A 20,155-nucleotide genomic window follows, 5' to 3' on the forward strand; every position below is an offset into this window, starting at 1 on the left:
AATTAGGTGAATCTATCTCATCCCTTTCCAAAGACAAGAGGCATTTTGTCTTCAGTTTCCCACAGTCCCCATAAGGCAGTAGAAGCAGTAGAATGAGGACCATCTTTTTCCTCCCAGGAACGAGCACCTTCCTTACAAAGAATTAGAAGTCTTTTGTTGTGGTCCTTGCAAGATGCAGTAACTTTCTTCTCACTAACGGAGCCCTACAGAGGGGTTCACATCTGAAGTGGAGAGAAGTCAAGCCAACCTCATTCTGGTGCAGTTATCATTTGCCCTAAATCTCAGCCCCCCCCCCCCAAGTTTTGGGTGGCTCAGGAGGCATATATCTGCCAGACCTTTCTGCCTCAGATCCATAACATCACGTTTAGTGGACTCAAATGTGATCTTTGGAAACAAAAAAACCACACACACTATAATTTGATAATTATATAGAGAAGAAGTACCACCTCTGCAAGTTCCTAGACACTTTATGCAGCTCCACCTGCAACTGCAGGGCTGAAGAAAAACATGTTTGCGAAAACTCCAAGATCTGCCTCCAAACTGTGAGATGCAAATGCCAAAGATTGGTGAAAAGTACCAAGATTAAGAGTTAGAAGTTACCTGAACTATTCTACTTGAACTCTGGCAGAATCCCCCCCCCCCCCGCGAAATGATGCTAACACAGGATAGGGCTATTCTGATGAATTTGAGAGGTGAACAAGGGAACTGAAATGGCACGTAAAGACAGAGACAATTCAGCAGATTTTTTTTGTAGGTTTCTTGTTTTGTTTTTGTTCTTGTTGTTATTATAATATACCTTTTGGTCTTATGCTGTATTTTTATGCTGTGATCCACCCTGAGTTCATCGGATGAAGGGCAGTGTAAACATTTAATAAAGAAACAGACAAACCAATATTTGGAATTCCAAAAAAGCTTTCAACAAGGTGCCTCCTGGGTAAACTTAGTAGTCATGGAATAAGAGAACAGGTCCTCTGGTGGATCAGGAATGGAAGTTGCAGGAAGCAGAAAATAGGTTTAAGTGGATAGTCCTTCAAATGGGGGGGGGGGGTGGTGCCAGATGTTCTTGACCAAAATCTCACAAGGACAATCTGGCCACATCGTTTTGCACCAACTAGAGATTCTGCACCACACCCAAGGGCAGCCCCAGAAAGAGTGCATTGCAGTAGTCCAGCTCCAAGTTTTCCAGTGCTCCAGTGGTCAGGCTATTCCTGTTCACAAACAGCCATAGAGGACATGTGGGTCTCTAGTGACAAAGGTGTATCCAAGAGTACCCCCAAATTATGCACTTGCTCCTTTAGAAGTGGGAATCATCCAAAGAGCCTACAAATTGTGTGCCAAGCTCCTGTGTTCCTGTCACTCCCTAAGTGATGAAAAACCAGACAAGACAACAGCATAACATTGGGTCCAAATGAGCCACAACTCTGTTGATTACAGATGTGAATGGTTTGGCATCGGCATTGCGTATAGCCACTTACTCCACCCCAGTCCATCTACTGGGGGTGCATCTAAGGGTAATCCACACCAGGCCCCCATGACCTACATCAAGTAGGGGTAACCACCGAGGGGTCCCTGTTAGAGGAGTGCTACGGCCCTAGCCCCCACCTGGGCATCCAGACAGAAGCAACTCCTCACAGATCCCTTTGACAGGATACCCTTAACCAAGAAGGGGCGGACATGGCAAACCAAGTTGATGGACTATGCTGAAATGGCAAAAATAACTGGGAAGCTCAGAAAGCAAGAACATTGTAAGCAGGTTAAAACATTAGCAGGATTTTAACTACACTTGTAAATTAATGGAAAGTATGGACAATTTGGAAAGGCAAAATTTGGACAGTTTTGATATGCAGGTGTAAATATTACTACTAGGACCCATTGAAGGGATGTGGGAAAGTCAGGAGATTCAGCGTAATTTCGTCATTTGAATCTTGTATTGTTTTTTGTTGTATGTTTCTTTATGTTTTAAAATAAAATATATATATTTTAGAAAAACAACAACAACATCAAACTGCTAGGTTGGCAGGAGCTGGGACAGAGCAATGGGAGCTTGCCACTGTCGCACGGATTTGAACCGCCAACCTTCCAACCAGCAAGCCCAAGAAGCTCAGTAAGTCACAGTGCCACCCATGTCCCTAGAGCTATGTGTTATCGGCATACTATTATAGTTAATAATAATAATAATAATAATAATAATTTATTATTTGTACCCAGCCCTCAGAGCTGGACCTCAGTGTGGAGGTGGAGACGCTCCTTCAGGTATACTGGGCCGAGCCCATTTAGGGCTTTCAAGGTCAACACCAATTGTGCTCGGAAACGTACTGGAAGACAATGTACGGTAGGTCTTTCAAGACCGGTGCTATGTGGCCTTGGCAGCCGCTCCCAGTCACCAGTCTAGCTGCCGCATTCTGGATTAGTTGTAGTTTCTGGGTCACCTTCAAAGGTAGCCCCACGTACAGCACAGTGCAATAGTCCAAACAAGAGATAACCAGAGCATGCACCACTCTGTGGGCACAGTCCGCGGGCAGGTAGGGTCTCAGCCTGTGTACCAGATGCAGCTGGTAGACACTGCCCTGGACACAGAATAAACCTGCACCTCCATGGACAGCTGTGAGTCCAAAATGACTCCCGGACTGCGCACCTGGTCCTTCAGGGGCACAGTTACCTCATTCAGGACCAGAGAGTCCTCCACACCAGCCCACCCCCTGTCCCGCAAGAACAGTTTGTCTATCTTATCAGCATTCAACCTCAATCCATTAGCCGCCATCCATCCTCCAACTGCCTGGTGGCCCCTTGCTCCAAAACTCCTCAGGACCACACCCCATGACTTCATATAGATTTTAAAGAGCGTATAGATCTTAAATAGTGCTGGGGAGAGAATAATACCTCGCAGCACCCCATAGCACAAATGCTGGGGTGGGGGTGAGGAGCAGTCATCAAGCGCTTCTTTCTGGATGTGACACTGAAGATATGGACAGAACCACTGTAATATGGTGCCTCTGACACCCATCTCACTAAGTCAGTTCAGGAGGATACCATGATTGACGGCATCAAAATTTTAAAAAGGGCATGATCTCAACATGTCAGGGAATAGTCTAAGGACGAGGACCGGGGAATGCATTTTATGGCAGACCAGGTTCCCGCCGATGGAGAGATGGAGGAGAAAAGTCACCCCCCGCCTTGTCCATGTCAGTTTCTGTTTGTTGCCACTGTGCAGTGCTTGGAGTCAAAAGACTCTGTTTTGCATTCCAGAGATTCCATACTGTTGGAAGTCTCACGGAAGATGGGAGACGGATGTGATGTTTACTGGTTTCCTGTTCCTTTGTTGTTCAGTTGCTCTCTGCTTTCACAGAGAGAGCATGTATATTTCTTTTCTGCCTTCGTAGTTAGAAATAAAATGTTCTTTGCAATGTAGCACATACTATCTCGGCTCCTTCCCTGCGTGCTGGATACTCTGCGTAATGGGGTAATGTGCTTGGACCCTCATCAAAGGCTCAGGTCGTTAATCACAGACTCGACCGGAAGAGTTGCTTGGTCGAACGCAAGTCCGACAGTCCTCAGCATGTTCAGAAGCAGAGAGAGAGAGAGACAGGAGCTGAACAGCTGAGGGAGGAGTTGCCCAGGTACGAGATAATGACAAGGGAACCCAAAGGGAGGGGGCAGCTAGTTGAGATGTCACTTGAGTGTGGGGAACCCCCCCTCACCACAGACTCGGAGGTCTGAACATATCAGAGAGCAAAGAAGTCAGAGGGAGGAAGGAACTTCCCATTGGCACCTAAAATGCTACGGAAGTCAGAAGGAGGATTTAGAGCAGCCAACGGCTCCCCTTGCGGAGAGCTGTGTATTTCTGCTTGCAACATGATGCTGTAATAAAAGGACTTCTTATCAGTGATGTTACCAAAGGGAGAGGAGAACTCCACGCCTGACACAACATCACTCTTCCCCCTTCCCCTTCCCTTTACTTCTCATGAAAACTCAAGGGATTTGCCCAAAGTTCTCCTCTGAGTCCACTAAAATTGACCCCATCTTTGAGAGGAATGTGAGGTGAGGTTCCGGAGGCGGCGCGAAACGGTGATGGCGGTCCTCTTTACTCTGTGAAGAGGGGCTCCGCGAAAAAGGGTCGTCCGCTGCGGCAAAGCGGAGACCCAGCAAGGAAAACCGCAGGTAGAGTGAGCTTGCGGCCGTGGGACTCGGCGGGCGCCAAGAACCCCCCCAGAAACGAAGAAGGGACCTCGTAAGAGGCTCCGGAACGTGAAAGGGGGAGCGGCGCTGTGAGTTCATCGCTCTTTTCGTGGATGCAAAGCCGCGTTGCTGCTGCCGATGAGCGCCGACCTTTCTTCCTGAAAACATCGGAAATTTGGCTGAAATATACCCGTGAGTAAGGGGTTTAAAAAAAAAATTTTTTTTGGACTAATTTGGATGAATTTGGCTGAAAACGGGAGGCGAGTAACAGGAAGTCCGTCTCCCGATCTTGCTAACCAGATTAAAGCGATAGCCTGGAGGCGAGCTGAAGCATTTAAAAGAGACTTTAAAAAGTTGAATAGAGGAGCATTGATTGATCTATCATTCTGAAAGTTAAGAGGAAACTTTTCTGTAATAGTTATGGATTTTATTTTTGGAACTTTCTTCCGAGTTTGGAATTGCGTGATTGAATAAGAGCAACCCAGTAGTCGGACTGTCAGATACAAAGAGAACTGTCAAACTGCAGATTTGATACTGTTGCTACATGAACTGAGACACTTGCATTTAAACATTGTTGCTGGGACCCCTCTTGCTACCTTGTGCTTTACTTTTCGGAATAGGGAACTTGAGGAACTTTTCCGTTTTTGCTCATGGGATTTGACTCAGGGGACAGAGGAATTTAATGGCGGAGATGAGACTTTTCCTTCCTTGAAATCTGAGAAGCATTCCCCCTAGAGGATTGAGGAGATATTGAAGCCTGGGAACTGTATTTTATTGTGACTTCCTTGTGGTTTAATTGTTTACACTGTGGACTTGTATTTCTCATGGGACAGAGGGAAATTTGACCTTGAACAGAGGCAGGTGCGGAATGAGTGGCGCAGGGAAAACAAGAGCAGCTAAAGCCAAGGAAAATGAAAAAGAGAAAGATAAAAAACCTGCGCAACTTGTCCAAACAACTTTAACTCATCAACGTAGATCATCAGTCCCAACTGTGCTAATAGCACAGGAGGTGGGAACCCTACAGCCTGCTGCAGAAGAGATGGCAACTGGAGGACCTGATCTAGTTTTAAAACAGATTTTGGAGCAATTATCAGTTTTGAACCAAAAAGTGGACAATCAAACATTAAAAATTGACCAAGCCACATCCTCTATTGGCAAATTATCTGAACAGGTTTTGCAGCATACCCAAGCTATTGAAAAGTTGCAAGGAGCCACGGCAGAAAACCAGAAACTAGCTGCGGAAGCCAACCAGAAAGCTGAGCAGGCGATTGCAAAGGTTGATGAGATTAAAGGGGAAGTAAGGCCTCTGAAAAGACAGGTAGGTGAACAACAAGCCTACCTGGCATTGGCTGAATTGAAAAGTAGGGAAAGTAACCTCAGGATAAGGGCCATACCAGAATTGGAGAAGGACAATCTAGCGGGATTTCTGACAACTTTGTTTTCCAAATTCTGGGGAATCGAAGAAGATAAGGACTTCAAAATAGTGACAGCCTTTAGGCTGGGAAGAGTTGTAAAGAAAGACAAGTCCAGAGACTGTTTAGTTATTTTGAGATCAAAAGAAGAGAGGGACAAAGTACTAGGCCTACATTTTAAGAAACCCCTGGAGACAGAAGGGAAAAAGGCTGAAATTTACAGAGATATACCTAAGTATCTCTTGGATCTTAGGTCTACGTATATGGACTTGGCTAAACTGTTGAGATACAACGAAATTCCTTATAGGTGGGAGTTCCCACAAGGATTGTCATTCACCTACAAAGGAAGGAAAATCAAGATTAAATCACCTGAGGATCTACAGAAGTTCCTATACGACCACGAAGAGGACCTCCAAAAAAGAGCTGCTGCGTCTTGGCCACCACCACCGCCGGGCTCACCTTCAAAAGATATACCTTCGGGTTCTGGACTTGCACTACCACCTCCGGATTCGGGGGGAAACTAAGATACCCCATTGCAAGACTCACCAACTGAACCAAGATGTCTCTGCAGTTCCTTAGCTGGAATATAAATGGTGGAAAATCCCCGGAAAAAAGAAGAAAAGTCTTCCATATTTTGAAAAAAGAACAATTGGACGTTATTTGCCTACAAGAAACACATGTGACAAGGCTCCACAGAAAAGTGCTAATAAATAAAAGATTGGGTCAAGAATTTATTTCTTCAGATAAAGTTAAGAAAAGAGGAGTAGTGATATATGCTAAGGAGAGCCTTTCACCGAAATTTCTATTTAAAGATGAACAAGGCCGAATCTTGGCGATTGAAATTCAGACGCAAGGTGAAAAATTTTTGATTTTAGGCATATATGCTCCAAATGAGGGAAAATCAGAATTCTTTAGGAAGCTGCATGAGACAATGCTGGACTATTTGGACTATAACAATGTCATTATGCTTGGCGATATTAATGGGGTTGTGTCTGTAAATATGGATAAGTCGCAAGGAACCAACATTTCGAAAGACGGTAGACTACCAAAAACTTTCTTTGAAATGACTGACAATATGGACTTAATTGACATATGGAGGGTCAAGAACCCCCTGGAGAAAGAAGGAACTTTCTTTTCTGAAGCTCACCTGACATGGATACGAATCGACCAAATCTGGATAACCAGGGGACTGGCACCAAAGACTAGAAAAGTGGAAATCTGCCCAAAAACCTGCTCCGACCACAATGCTATGAAAGTGGAATTGAGACTAAACACAACCGGATCCTTTAGATGGAAAATGAATGACACTTTATTAAGAGATCAGGAGATTGTTAAGAAGGCCCAAAAAACCTTAAAGGACTACTTTGAGATTAATTTGAATACATCTATGGAAAAAAGAATAGTCTGGGACGCAAGTAAAGCAGTTATGAGAGGGTTTCTAATTCAGCAAAATACGATCAAGAAAAAGCTCTGGAATGAAAAAAAGGAGAAAATTTTGGAGAAAATAAGAGAAGGAGAGAAGAAACTAAGATCTAGGCCTAAGTCAAAGGAGGTGTTGAGAGAAGTGAAATTCTACCAGGCACAATATTCGAAACTGATAAACCAGGAGGTGGAATGGAAAATCAAGCAAATGAAGCAAAGATCCTTTGAATCTGCTAACAAATGTGGGAAACTGCTTGCGTGGCAGTTGAAAAAGAGACAAAAACTTAATACAATTACAAATCTAGAGATTGATGGGAGAATGGTACAGAAACCCGATGAAATTAGAAAGTGCTTCCAGAGATATTTTAAAAATCTTTATTCGCAAGGGCCGCAAAAAGGATCTGAGGTCGATCAATTCCTTAGAACTAATGGATTACAAAAAATACCCCAAGAAATGAAATCAAACCTGAATTGTAACATCACACAGCAAGAAATTGAAAGTGCCATTCAGAATCTTCAATTAGGCAAATCTCCTGGGCCTGATGGACTAACCTCCAAATACTATAAGGTTTTGAAGGACTATTTGATACAACCCTTGATGGAGGTTTGTAACCAGATTATGGAGGGGAGGAAGGCACCAGAAACGTGGAAAGAAGCTTTCATCACATTGATACCTAAACTAGAAACTGAGAAGACCCAACTTAAGAACTACCGCCCCATCTCACTCCTAAATGTGGATTACAAAATTTTTGCTGACATCTTGGCAAGTAGATTAAAAAAAGTTTTGAATGAAGTGATTCACAAAGACCAAGCTGGCTTTCTCCCTGGTAGGCATTTGTTTGACAATACAAGAAACATTATCGACATTTTGGAACTTTTACAAACAAATCTTAGCACAAGAGCAGTTTTAATTTTTATTGACGCAGAGAAAGCCTTTGACAACATTTCTTGGATGTTTATGAAGAAAAATTTGGAAGGGATGGGAGTGGGGCGGGGTTTTGAAAACGGTATAGAAGCAATTTACTCAGAACAGAAAGCTAAACTGATTGTAAATAATGTGGTGACAGAGGAGTTCAAGATTGAAAAAGGGACACGTCAGGGGTGCCCCCTATCCCCCCTATTGTTTATTTCAGTACTGGAGGTGTTGCTAAATATGATTAGAAAGGACCGGTTGGTTCAGGGAATCGAGGTCGGAGTGAAACAGTATAAATTGAAAGCATTTGCAGATGACTTGGTATTGACATTGCAGGAACCAGTCCCCAGTACTAAAAGAGTGTTAGAATTAATTTCTGATTTTGGTCGAGTGGCCGGGTTTAAGTTAAACAAGCAGAAAACTAAAGTGTTGGCAAAGAATCTGACACCTATAGAAACAGATGAGTTCAGCAAGGAAACAGAATTAAATGTGGTTAAAAAAGTTAAATATCTAGGGGTGCATCTGACCTCCAGAAATTTGAATCTGTTTAAAGACAACTATGAGAGATGTTGGTCAGAGATTAAAAGAGATATGGAAATATGGTCAAGATTGAAGCTTTCCTTGTTAGGCCGAATAGCTGCTGTAAAGATGAATGTTTTGCCTAAAATGTTATTTTTATTTCAGGCCCTACAGATCGTGGACAGGGTGGAATGCTTTGGAAAGTGGCAGAAGGACTTATCTAAGTTTGTTTGGCAGGGCAAAAAGCCCCGAATAAAATTTAAAATACTAACTGATGCGAAAGAAAGAGGGGGATTTGCCCTGCCAGACTTGAGGTTATATTATGAATCCGCAGCCTTCTGCTGGTTGAAAGATTGGATTTTACTTGAGAACACTGATGTCCTAGATCTGGAAGGGTTTGACAATGCGTTTGGATGGCATGCATATTTGTGGTATGACAAGGCTAAAGTGCATAAACTGTTCAAAAACCATATTGTCAGAAGAGCAATTTTAATGGTCTGGACAAAATATAAAGACTTATTGGAGAGTAAGACTCCAAGGTGGCTCTCGCCGGTGGAGGCCAAGGCCCGTAAGAGACTCAGTATGGAAGCTTATTGGCCTAAATACTGGGAAATAATTGAAAAAATTGGTGATAATTGGAGGTTGCAGAGTTTGGAAAAGTTAAGGGACAAGGTGCGAGATTGGTTGCATTACGCTCAAATTCAGGAGATTTTTAAAGCGGATAAAAAGGTTGAATTCCAGGTGGAAAAATCGAAACTAGAAACAGAACTGTTAGAGCCGAAAAGTAAATTGCTATCTAGAATGTATAACTTGCTGCTTAAGTGGAATACACAGGATGAGACAGTTAAATCCGCCATGATAAAATGGGCACAGGATGTAGGACACAACATTATGTTTGAAGACTGGGAAAGGTTATGGAACACCGGGTTGAAATTTACGGCATGTGTTGCCTTGAAGGAGAATATTATGAAAATGATCTACCGGTGGTACATGACCCCAGTCAAGCTTGCTAAAATATACCATCTGTCTGATAATAAATGTTGGAAATGCAAAGAGGCGGAAGGGACTTTCTTTCATCTCTGGTGGACTTGTCCGAAAGTGAAGGCTTTCTGGGAAATGATTCATAATGAACTAAAAAAGGTACTTAGATTCACTATACCTAAGAAACCAGAGGCCTTCCTTCTGGGCATGGTGGACCAGAGATTGCTCAAGAAAGACAGAGTTTTCTTTATGTATGCTACCACAGCAGCCAGGATTTTGATTGCAAAGCACTGGAAGACACAAGATTTACCCACGCTGGAGGAATGGCAACTGCAGTTGCTGGACTATATGGATTTAGCTGAAATGACTGGCAGAATCCGAGACTTGGGAGAAGAAACAACGGAGGAAGATTGGGAAAAATTTAAGGACTATTTGAAAAAACATTATAAGTTGTATGAATGTTAAAAAAATGCTTCTTTTGGGAAACCCCTGCTTCAGTAAATGTAAGATAATGAAGTTGAAATTAAGACACAAGAAAGGTAAAGGTATAAGAATGATATAATTTTATTGTGTTTAAGTTAAAATATACAAGAAATGGATTATAATATTTAAAAAAAAAATGAGGCCACATGATAAAAATGAGAATACAACTATGATTATGAATTAATTTTAACAAATTGCTGATGATTAACATTACAGAGAACGCAGGATTTGGATGATGTGGGGAAGTCCTTTAAAAGTGATGGAAAAAAGACTATGGAAATTATTTACTTCATTTTTTCTATCTCTACTCTTTATTCTTTTTTCTGTATTTCTATTTTCTATAAAATTAATAAAAAAAAAATATATATATAAAAAGAGAGGAATGTGAGGTGACATCCTGCTTCTGATTCAGTCAATGAATAATTCAAGCAAACAAACAATAATGCTCTCCACCTGATTCAAGGCTTCTCCAGAAACCCTGCTGATTCAGCATTCATCCTGATTTACTTGATTATGTGGTGGTCTTTAACAACAACAACAACAACAACAACAACAACAATTAATTTTATTTATACCCTGCCCTCCCCAGCCAAGGCCGGGCTCAGGGCAGCTAACAAGCAATAACAAAAACAAGTTGAATGAATACAACTTAAAAACAAGATTAAAATACAACATTGAAACGTTAAAATGCAGCCTCATCACAGGAGAAAAGAAAAAGAGGGGGAGGGAATCAAATTGACTCAAAGCCAAAGGCCAGGCAGAACAACTCTGTCTTACAGGCACTGCGGAAAGAAGTCAGATCTTGCAGGGCCCTGGTCTCATGAGACAGAGCGTTCCACCAGGCCAGAGCCAGTGTTGAAAAAGCCCTGGCTCTGGTTGAGGCTAATCTAACTTCCTTAGGGCCCGGGACCTCTAGGGTGTTGCTATTTATGGACCTTAAGGTCCTCCGTGTGCCATACCGGGAGAGGCGGTCCCATTGGTACGAGGGTCCTAGGCCGTGAAGGGTTCTAAAGGTCAAAACCAGCACCTTAAATCTGACCCTGTACTACACCGGGAGCCAGTGCAGCTGGAAAAGCACTGGGTGAATATGCTCCCATGGCAGAGACCCCGTGAGGAGCCTCACTGCAGCATTCTGCACCCGCTGGAGTTTCTGGGACAGCTTCAAGGGCAGCCCCGCGTAGAGCGAATTACAGTAGTCAAGCCTGGAGGTGGCCATTGCATGGATCACTGTGGCCAGGTTGGGGCGGTAAAGGTAAGGGAATCAACTGCTTGAATCCCTCCTGCAAAATATTGACTGTCTGGAGGCACACTCTGATTTCATAGGTTCCAGTTGCCCCCATATGCCAGGACCATGAACTTAGGTGCTTCTCAGTTGAAGGTGCAGCAGCAGCAGCTGATGCTGAAGTCCTGACTGAACATGAGTATGCTGCGTTTGAGAATGTTATGATTGTGCAAAGTGGAATTTAAAAATCCAAACCTACAAGGGGGTAAATAACGCAGCTGACTGTAAACACAGCTGAAACGCAATCTCATGAAATGTTCATGATGGTGAAAGTTGTGGTCAGTTTCACTATGGTGTCAGTCCACCTTCAGTGAGGCTGATGGGCCTTTCCTCTCTCCTACAGGTCGCTAATGGAAGGTATTTGAGCATCTCAGGGTGGACTCGTTTTCTTTTCTGTGCTGCAAACAGCTGAGAGTTTAGATACAGCAAGGATTAGAAACGTTTTCATTCAATGTAGGGCACTTTTTCATTCCAGTGGCTATCGTGGGAAATTCTGGAATGTCCTGTCCTTCCTGGCTGCCATTTGTGAAATCAATCAGGACCCCAGGCTCTTACCCAACGTCACCCTCGGCTATGTCATCTATGACCAATATTCTAATGCAAGGATGACTTCTGATGCCCTGCTAGACCTGCTCTCTACTGGGCATGCAGACATTCCAAACTATGACTGTGGGAAGAGGAATAACCTGTTGGCTGTTCTTGAAGATGCTGAACCTGGTATTTCTAGACATATGTCACCTGTGTCAAGCATCTACAAAATCCCACAGGTATGGCTGGTTTGGTGTTAAGACGGAGTTGTGCCTCTGCCATGGGCTTTTCATTCTTTCCTTTTTGGACTCTCCCAAAGGTGAGGGTGGGATGGAACCTGGAAGCAGGAGCACTCAACACTGGTGTCAGATGCCCTATGACACCCCACCACTGCTTTTTAAAACCATGTTGCGTGTTTATAATGCATTCAAAACACTGTTTTTTGAGTAATGTAGCCGGGTTCCTAGTCTAATATTCTGGGATGTGAATCTGTCCCACAAAATATTGAGAGTCTGGAGGCATTCCTGGAAGACCTCCTCCTGTTCTGCACGGTCAGCATTTTGTCTTGTTCTTTGTGTGTGTGTGTGTGGGACTGTAGTTGGTCAACTGTCTGAGATTTGTCCTGGAACCACAGCAAAGCACTCACCTCTCCCTTTGCGTCCAGGGCAAGTTATGGATACACTGTTCCTACTATTCAGGATAAAACCCAGTTCCCCTTTTTCTACCAGATGGCCCCAAATGGAGATCCCCAGAATCTGGGGATTGTCCAACTGCTCCTGAACTTCAGATGGATTTGGATTCCCATATTGCGTGGGAAAGTGCTTAAAACAGTAACAATAGCCATAGTTTATTTATACCCAACCCATCTGGCTGGGTTTCTGCAACCACTCTGGGAGGCTTCCAGCAAAATATTAAAATACAATAATTCATCACATATTAAAAGCTTCCCTAAACAGGGCTCCCTTGAGATTGTCTTCTCAAAGTCAGACAGTTGTTTATTTCTTTGACATCTGGTAGGAGGGCATTCCACAGGGCAGGTGCCACTACCGAGAAGGCCCTGTAACTTCATTCTCGCACTGAGGGAGCCAGCAGAAGATCCTGGGAGTTGGACCTCAGTGTCCAGACATAGGGCTGGGGGTGGAGCCACTCCTTCAGGTATACTGGGCCAAGGCGGTTAAGGGCTTTAAAGATGAGCACCAACACTTTGAATTGTGTCCAGAAACGTACTGGGAGCCAATGTAGGTCTTTCAAGACCGGTGTTATGTGCTCTCTTCAAAGATAACCCCTTTCTGGATTAGTTGTAGTTTCCAGGTCACCTTCAAAGGGAGCCCCACATAGAATGTGTTGCAGTAGCCCAAGCAAGTTCTCAACACCAGCCTGCCCCCTGTCACCCAAGAACAGCACTTCTGTCTTGTCAGGATTCAACCACAATCAATTACCTGCCATCTATCCTCCAAATACCTCCAGACACTCACACATGACCTTCACCGCTTTCACTGGTTCCGATTTAAAAGAGAGTTAGACCAGGGTATCATCCGCATACTGATGAACACCCAGCCCAAACCCCCTGTTGATCTCTCCCAGGAGCTTCATGAGGCACCCCACAAGTGAGAGCCCAGGGGTCTGAACACTCATCCCCCACCACCACTTTCTGAACACGGCCCAGGAGGAAGGAGTGGAACCACTGTATAACCCTCAGCTCCCAGCTCCTCGAGACGGTCCAGAAGGATGTTGTGGTCGATGGTGTCAAAGGCCACTGAGAGCTCCAGCAGAACCAGGAAACAGCTTTCATCTTTGTCCCTAGCGTGCCGAAGATCATCGACCAGCACAACCAAGGCAGTTTCAGTCCCAATATGAGGCCTGATTCCCGATTGGAAGGGATCCAAATGCTCCCCATCCTCCAGGCATCCCTGGAGCTCTTCAGCAACCACCTGCTCAATCACATGAAATTCTTCATGGGAAGCTAGAAGCATCTTGGAAGAGAAGCTGTTTCCACATTTCTATTATGCTTCATGCCCTGTACAGTGTTACCTCAGGTTACAGACGCTTCAGGTTACAGACTCCGCTAACCCAGAAATAGTACCTCGGGTTAAGAACTTTGCTTCAGGGTGAGAACAGAAATTGCGAGGGAGCAGCGTGGCAGCAGTGGGAGGCACCATTAGCTAAAGTTGTGCTTCAGCTTAAGAAGAGTTTCAGGTTGGAATTGACCAAGAAAGATGTTAATCTATTTTTGTATGCCACAACTGCGGTTTGTATTTTGTTAGCTAAAAAGTGGAAAACTCAAGCATTACCAAGAGTAGAAGAATGGCAGATGAAGATGATGGATTTTATGGAGCTAGCCGTCCGCGACCAGAAGGAGGAGGAACACCATGAAGAATGGAAGAAATTTAATGATTTAGCTAAATTTGTTAAGCTAAAATAACTGGAAATAGCGTCCAGAAACTGAATGGGCTTAGGGTTGCATTTATGTTAACTGATAAAATAATATGTTTAATACAAGAAGGAGAAGATTTAAAGATGTTAATGTTTAATTTAAAGGGTATTAAAATTGGGATTTGGAAAACCATTATAAGGATGTGCAATGAAATTCAACTAAGGGGAAACTAGGAAGTCGTTTTACAAAGTAAATAACTGTTATTTTCAATAATTTTATGATTTATGTTTGTTATGTTTTGTTTGTTTTATGTTTTTGTTTGTCGTTGATATTATAAAAACTAATAAAAATTTTGAAAGAAAAAAAAAGTTTCAGGTTAAGAATCGACCTCCAGAACTAATTAGGTTCTTAACCTAAGGTACCACTGTATGAGTTCTTTGATGGCGGGTGAGACCTGCCCTCTTTCTGAAGCTCTTCCCACATTCCAAGCACTGGTAGGGTTTCTCCCCTGTATGAATTCTTTCATGGGAAGTGAGACTGCTCCTCTGACTGAAGTGCTTTCCACATTCCAAGCAGTGATAGGGTTTCACCCCTGTATGAATTCTTTTTTTTTAATGAATATTTATTAGCATTTTCAAAAAAACACACAAAAACAAATTTAAACAAAAAACAACAGAAATACAAAAATCCAAAACTTAAAAAAATTAAAAAAGAAACACATAAAATTTCAATTACTTATTTTCATTTAACTTGATTCTCAGACCTCCTCTCACCTCCCCTTTTTGTATTCCAATTTGAATCATTAATTCAGCAAATCCTTATTACCTTATTTTCATTTAATTTAAACCATTTTAAAAACCAATTTTAACTTATCCAAATTTAAACATTGGTATTTATACATTGTTACTCATTCTTAAACATTTTCCCTAAAGTCGACCGAAATTTCCCTTCCACAGCTTTCCCCAATTCCATACAGATAGCAAAACAAAATAACAACAAAGCAAGTTATATACCCTTTGGATTCCCAGACTCCACCCACCCCTTTCCCGGTTTCAGTCCCCAACAAGTGTTCATCCGTTCAATATATTGTTTAGCCTGGAGATCTCACGTCCGAGGTTCTTAAATCTCTTTCAATTCTTCTCTGCCGGCCTTTTTGATAGTCCTTAATGTTAAACCCCAAATCTCGGGGAGACTTCGGCCCAACAGGATCCATATTTTTTCCAGCGAGCCCTCCATACTTGAAAATAGAGCCTATGGGGTACTCCAAATCTTGTTTCATACTCCTTTCAAGTCCAAGTGTCCCCAAAGCTCCAACTTCCACCTTAATCAAATTTGTAATCCTTCGGTCTTCAGATCTCCACATAAGGAGATCTCTCAATTTTAGGCTCTCCAATTCAGGCCAGGCTTTCCACATCAAGTTTTTATTCTCCTTTGTTGCCTTCATGTCAGTCCACCAATTACAACTCTCCTTTAACATCTGCAAAATTACAGCTCCTCCTTCCTTTTCTTCAGGGGCAGCATATGTCTCCTTCTCCATATTCTCATGACTCTCAAATTTCTCTATTTGCCCAATTGTATGGGCTTCCTGCTTCAAGTCCTTATCAGCTTCAACAATGTTGTTTGCTGCTAAGACCAAAGTTGTGAGGCTTGTAGCCAAAACATCAATTTCACCTTGTCACTTTCCCAAGAGAACAAATGTTCTATCCAATTCAGTCTGGATTTTCCCTCCTCCAGCCATTCTTGTAATGTCCTAAATCCCCTCTAGAGGGATTTTAGTTCCTTAATGTCTTTCAGCTAAAATCCAACAGTCAAGTTAATTTGTATCAGCCCTTCCTTATTTTCAACAAATTTGTAACAAATATAACCAGCAGAAGCGATGAAAACAAAGTTCTCTTTTTCCTGCTGACAGCCAATTTGACAGCTGTCAAACTCTTCAATAGCTCATTCTCAGGCTCTCTCGCAGGACGCTCCCGGGTCCGGGGGGGGGGGGGGTTGAAACTTCAACTCTCAAAATTAATCTTTTATCCTCCAGTAAAGTTTCTTATAGTGCCAAACCATGAAGGTTGAAGTCTTTTAAAAAAGAAAGAAAGGATTCTCTCGACTTTAGATAGCAGGTTCTTTGCTTTAGATTATCTACAAAGGGGGGGGCGGACTTCCTTTTTAACCCTTCCCCGCTCGTTCCTAATTCAACAAAGGTTTTCCTTTAAATTCCAAATTCCATATTACTCACGGGTTGTTAAAGTCCAATTTTTCCAAGGAAAAAGTCAGCGCTCTCCGACAATGGCTTGTGGCTTCGCTCCGCAGAAGGAGCAGTCTACTCACAGTACTGCGCCGCACCCTGTCCCTGTTCTGAAGCCTTTAAAAAGGCTCCCTCATGGTTTTGTGGGCGCAAATGGTGCCCGCCGAGTCACCACGTTCACAGGCTTCCGCGCCTGTGATTTTTAAGGGTCCCCACGTCGCCGCCGCGGACAAGACCCGATCCTGCGGAGCCAATTCCCTCTGGAGCTCGGAGGGAATCCGCCATTAGTCGATGGCGCAAACCCGGACGTCTCCCACCCCTGTATGAATTCTTTGATGGGAAGTGAGATTGTGGCTGTGACTGAAGTTATTTCCACATTCTAAGCACTGATAGGGTTTCACACCTGTACAAATTATTTGATGGGAAATGAGATGGGTTCTCTGACTGAAGCTATTTCCACATTCCAAGCATTGGTAGGGTTTCACCCCGTATGAATTCTTTGATGGGAAGCAAGACTGTCCTTCCGACTGAAGCTCTTTCCACATTCCAAGCACTGATAGGTGTTCTCCCCTGTATGAATTCTTTGATGGGACATGAGATGGGTGCTCTGACTGAAGCTCTTTCTGCATTCCAAGCACTGATAGGGTTTCTCCCCTGTATGAATTCTTTGATGGGACATGAGATGGGTGCTCTGACTGAAGCTCTTTCCGCATTCCAAGCACTGATAGGGTTTCTCCCCTGTATGAATTCTTTGATGGGAAGCGAGACTGTCCTTCCGACTGAAGCGCTTTCCACATTCAAAGCACTGATAGAGTTTCTCTCCTCTATGAATTCTTTGGTGGGAAGTGAGATGGGTGCTGTGACTGAAGCCCTTTCCACATTCAAAGCACTGATAGGGTTTCTCTCCAGTATGAATTCTTTGGTGGGAAGTGAGACTGTCGTTCCGACTGAAGCTCTTCCCACATTCCAAGCACTGATGGGGTTTCTCTCCAGTATGAATTCTTTGATGGGAAGCGAGACTGTCCTTCTGACTGAAGCTCTTTCCACATTCCAAGCACTGATAGGGTTTCTCTCCTGTATGAATTCTTTGGTGGGAAGTGAGATGGGGGCTGTGACTGAAGCTCTTTCCGCATTCCAAGCACTGATAGGGTTTCTCTCCTGTGTGAATTCTTTGGTGGGAAGTGAGATGGGGGCTCTGACTGAAGCGCTTTCCACATTCAAAGCACTGATAGGGTTTCTCTCCTCTATGAATTCTTTGGTGGCAAGTGAGATGGGTGCTGTGACTGAAGCCCTTTCCACATTCAAAGCACTGATAGGGTTTCTCTCCAGTATGAATTCTTTGGTGGGAAGTGAGACTGTCGTTCCGACTGAAGCTCTTCCCACATTCCAAGCACTGATGGGGTTTCTCTCCAGTATGAATTCTTTGATGGGAAGCGAGATTGTCCTTCTGACTGAAGCTCTTTCCACATTCCAAGCACTGATAGGGTTTCTCTCCTGTATGAATTCTTTGGTGGGAAGTGAGATGGGTGCTCTGACTGAAGCTCTTTCCACATTCCAAGCACTGATAGGGTTTCTCTCCAGTATGAATTCTTTGATGCAAAGTGAGTTTGTCCTTCCGACTGAAGCTCTTCCTACATTCTGAGCACTGATAGGGTTTCTCTCCAGTATGAATTCTCTGATGCAAAGTGAGTTTGTCCTTCCGACTGAAGCTCTTCCCACATTCTGAGCATTGATAGCCTTTCTTCCCACTGTGAGTTCTTTGATGGGAACGGGAACTCTGACTGGAGCTCTCTCCATACTCCCAATTTTGATATGGCTTCTCCACTGTGTGGATTTTGTCATGGTCTCCCCCATTCTTCATTTCCATTTCATCACCACCTACAACAAAGTCAGAAACTAATTAGATCCTCAGGAAGAAATGGAGCCCCCAATTACTGAACAATGCTAATGAACATTTGTGAAAGAGGAAGAGCAGAAGATGTGAGGTCTTTCTACAGAGGTCATGGCCTTTGTCGACCAGCATTCACAGACGTATTTCTGAGTACCAGAGGTTCAGAAAGTCTGGCTCTTTTCTAGGACGGATTTTTGTTGCCACAATCATGAAATCCACTACAACTCTAACATTGGTCTTCTCTTTAAAAAACGGGCAGAGGCTAAAACAGAAACCCAAACCTGACAGAAATTACCTCAACTTCCCTAACAACTGTGTGTGAATGTTGCCTCCAATTTGCTATGGAAAGGGTGACTGTCACTCCAGAAGACCGTTTTTTCAGTTAGGTCTGTTCTCAACTGTCAAGTGAGAGAGAGGTTTTCTGTGAGAGCACCTGCTGCCTGTTTTATGCTGCTATGTGCCTCAGAAAAAGTCTCAAAAGTCTCATATAGATAGAAGCACTTGTAATTCACTCTTCATACCTAATGTAGCAGTATTATTTGATGTTTTGGAAACTATTTTGGTTTTTTGAGTGTAGCTTATTATCTAGAATAACGAATGGGATAAACGTAGAAATAATCTAAATCAATGAAGAATATATATACAGGTGAAATTTAAAAAATTAGAATATTGTGGAAAAGTTTGTTTATTTCAGTAATTCAACTTAAAAGGTGAAATAATATACGAGATAGACTCATGACATGCAAAGCAAGACATGTCAAGCCTTTATTTGCTATAATTGTTATTTTTATGGCATACAGCTGATGAGAACCCCAAATTAACAATCTCAGAAAATTAGAATATTAAATGAAATCAGCAAAACAAGGACTGCAAATAGAGCAATAATGCACCTCTGGGAAGTAGAAGCATGCACGCGTAGTCACTACTTGGTTTGGGGCCCTTTTGCATCAATTACTGCCTTGTTTTGCTGATTTCATTTAATATTCTAATTTTCTGAGATTGTTAATTTGCATTCAAACTGCAAAGCAGCATCACGTTACCTTAAAGAGTTGTTGCTTCTACTGCTGTGTGACGGAGCTGTAGGTTTTTTGACACTGGTAGGGCATTCAGATCACGGCACTGGTATTAGACATTTTGAGCTGCCAATACATCGTGGTGGCCAGGGAGCTGTGATGTATTCCTAGCTCAAATTGCCTGCAGATGACAAAGGAAGGCAGGCAGGCAGGTGGTGGAGCCCAAAGAGGTGCTCACCTTCTCAATCTCCACCCGCCTGCCTGCCTCCCCCCACCCCCAGGCTGAGCAAGCCCCAATACCTCTCTGGCTCCATCCCTCCATGTCCCCATCTCCACTCCCCTGGAACTCACCAGATCTCTCTGAGAGCCCTAGAGAGGAGCACTCAGAGGTTGTGAGGAGGGATGCAGGAGACAACCTGACCAGGTCAACCGTCCATCTTCCCCCATCCATCCTCGCTAGCTTTGCAGGATCCATCCCTTTCATCCTTCCTGAAGAGTCAAGGAGCCAAAACAAGCTGCAGGGTCCTGGGAGACAGGAAGAAGCAAAGGGAGCCTCAAAGGCCCTGCAGGGAAGAAGAAGGAGAGAAAAAGAAGTTTCGATTTGATATCCCGCTTTATCACTACCCGAAGGAGTCTCAAAGCGGCTAACATTCTCCTTGCCTTCCTCCCCCACAACAAACACTCTGTGAGGTGAGTGGGGCTGAGAGACTTCAGAGAAGTGTGACTGGCCCAAGGTCACCCAGCAGCTGTGTGTGGAGGAGCGGAGATGCGAACCCGGTTCACCAGATTACGAGTCTACTGCTCTTAACCACTACTCCACACTGGCTCTCACTAGATTCTCCTGCCCCTGGAAAAGCACAAATGGGACAGCCCCTTCCCAACACAAACCCCATTTATAAACCTTTCCAGTGGTTCCAATTTC

At 43.5% G+C, this 20,155-nt stretch overlaps 1 protein-coding gene and 1 long non-coding RNA gene across 2 annotated transcripts in view; both read right to left on the bottom strand.

Moving 5' to 3' along the window:
- LOC310838315 overlaps positions 1 to 20,155 on the bottom strand; it is a 110,729-nt gene that overhangs the window by 40,026 nt on the left and 50,548 nt on the right. The gene's annotated exons all lie outside the window — the stretch shown is intronic.
- LOC310837637 (uncharacterized protein) overlaps positions 16,335 to 20,155 on the bottom strand; it is a 4,713-nt gene continuing 892 nt past the window's right edge. The window contains exons 2-3 of the mRNA XM_083724548.1: positions 19,585 to 19,758; positions 16,335 to 18,207 (exon numbers count right to left, since the gene is read on the bottom strand). Coding sequence (XP_083580674.1) covers positions 16,811 to 18,207; positions 19,585 to 19,717 — 1,530 coding nt within the window. The 5' untranslated portion in view covers positions 19,718 to 19,758 and the 3' untranslated portion in view covers positions 16,335 to 16,810. The remainder of the gene's footprint in view (positions 18,208 to 19,584; positions 19,759 to 20,155) is intronic.

The sequence above is a fragment of the Podarcis gaigeae genome (assembly GCF_964106915.1).
Source record: "Podarcis gaigeae genome assembly, chromosome: 2".
Classification (NCBI taxonomy): domain Eukaryota; kingdom Metazoa; phylum Chordata; class Lepidosauria; order Squamata; family Lacertidae; genus Podarcis; species Podarcis gaigeae.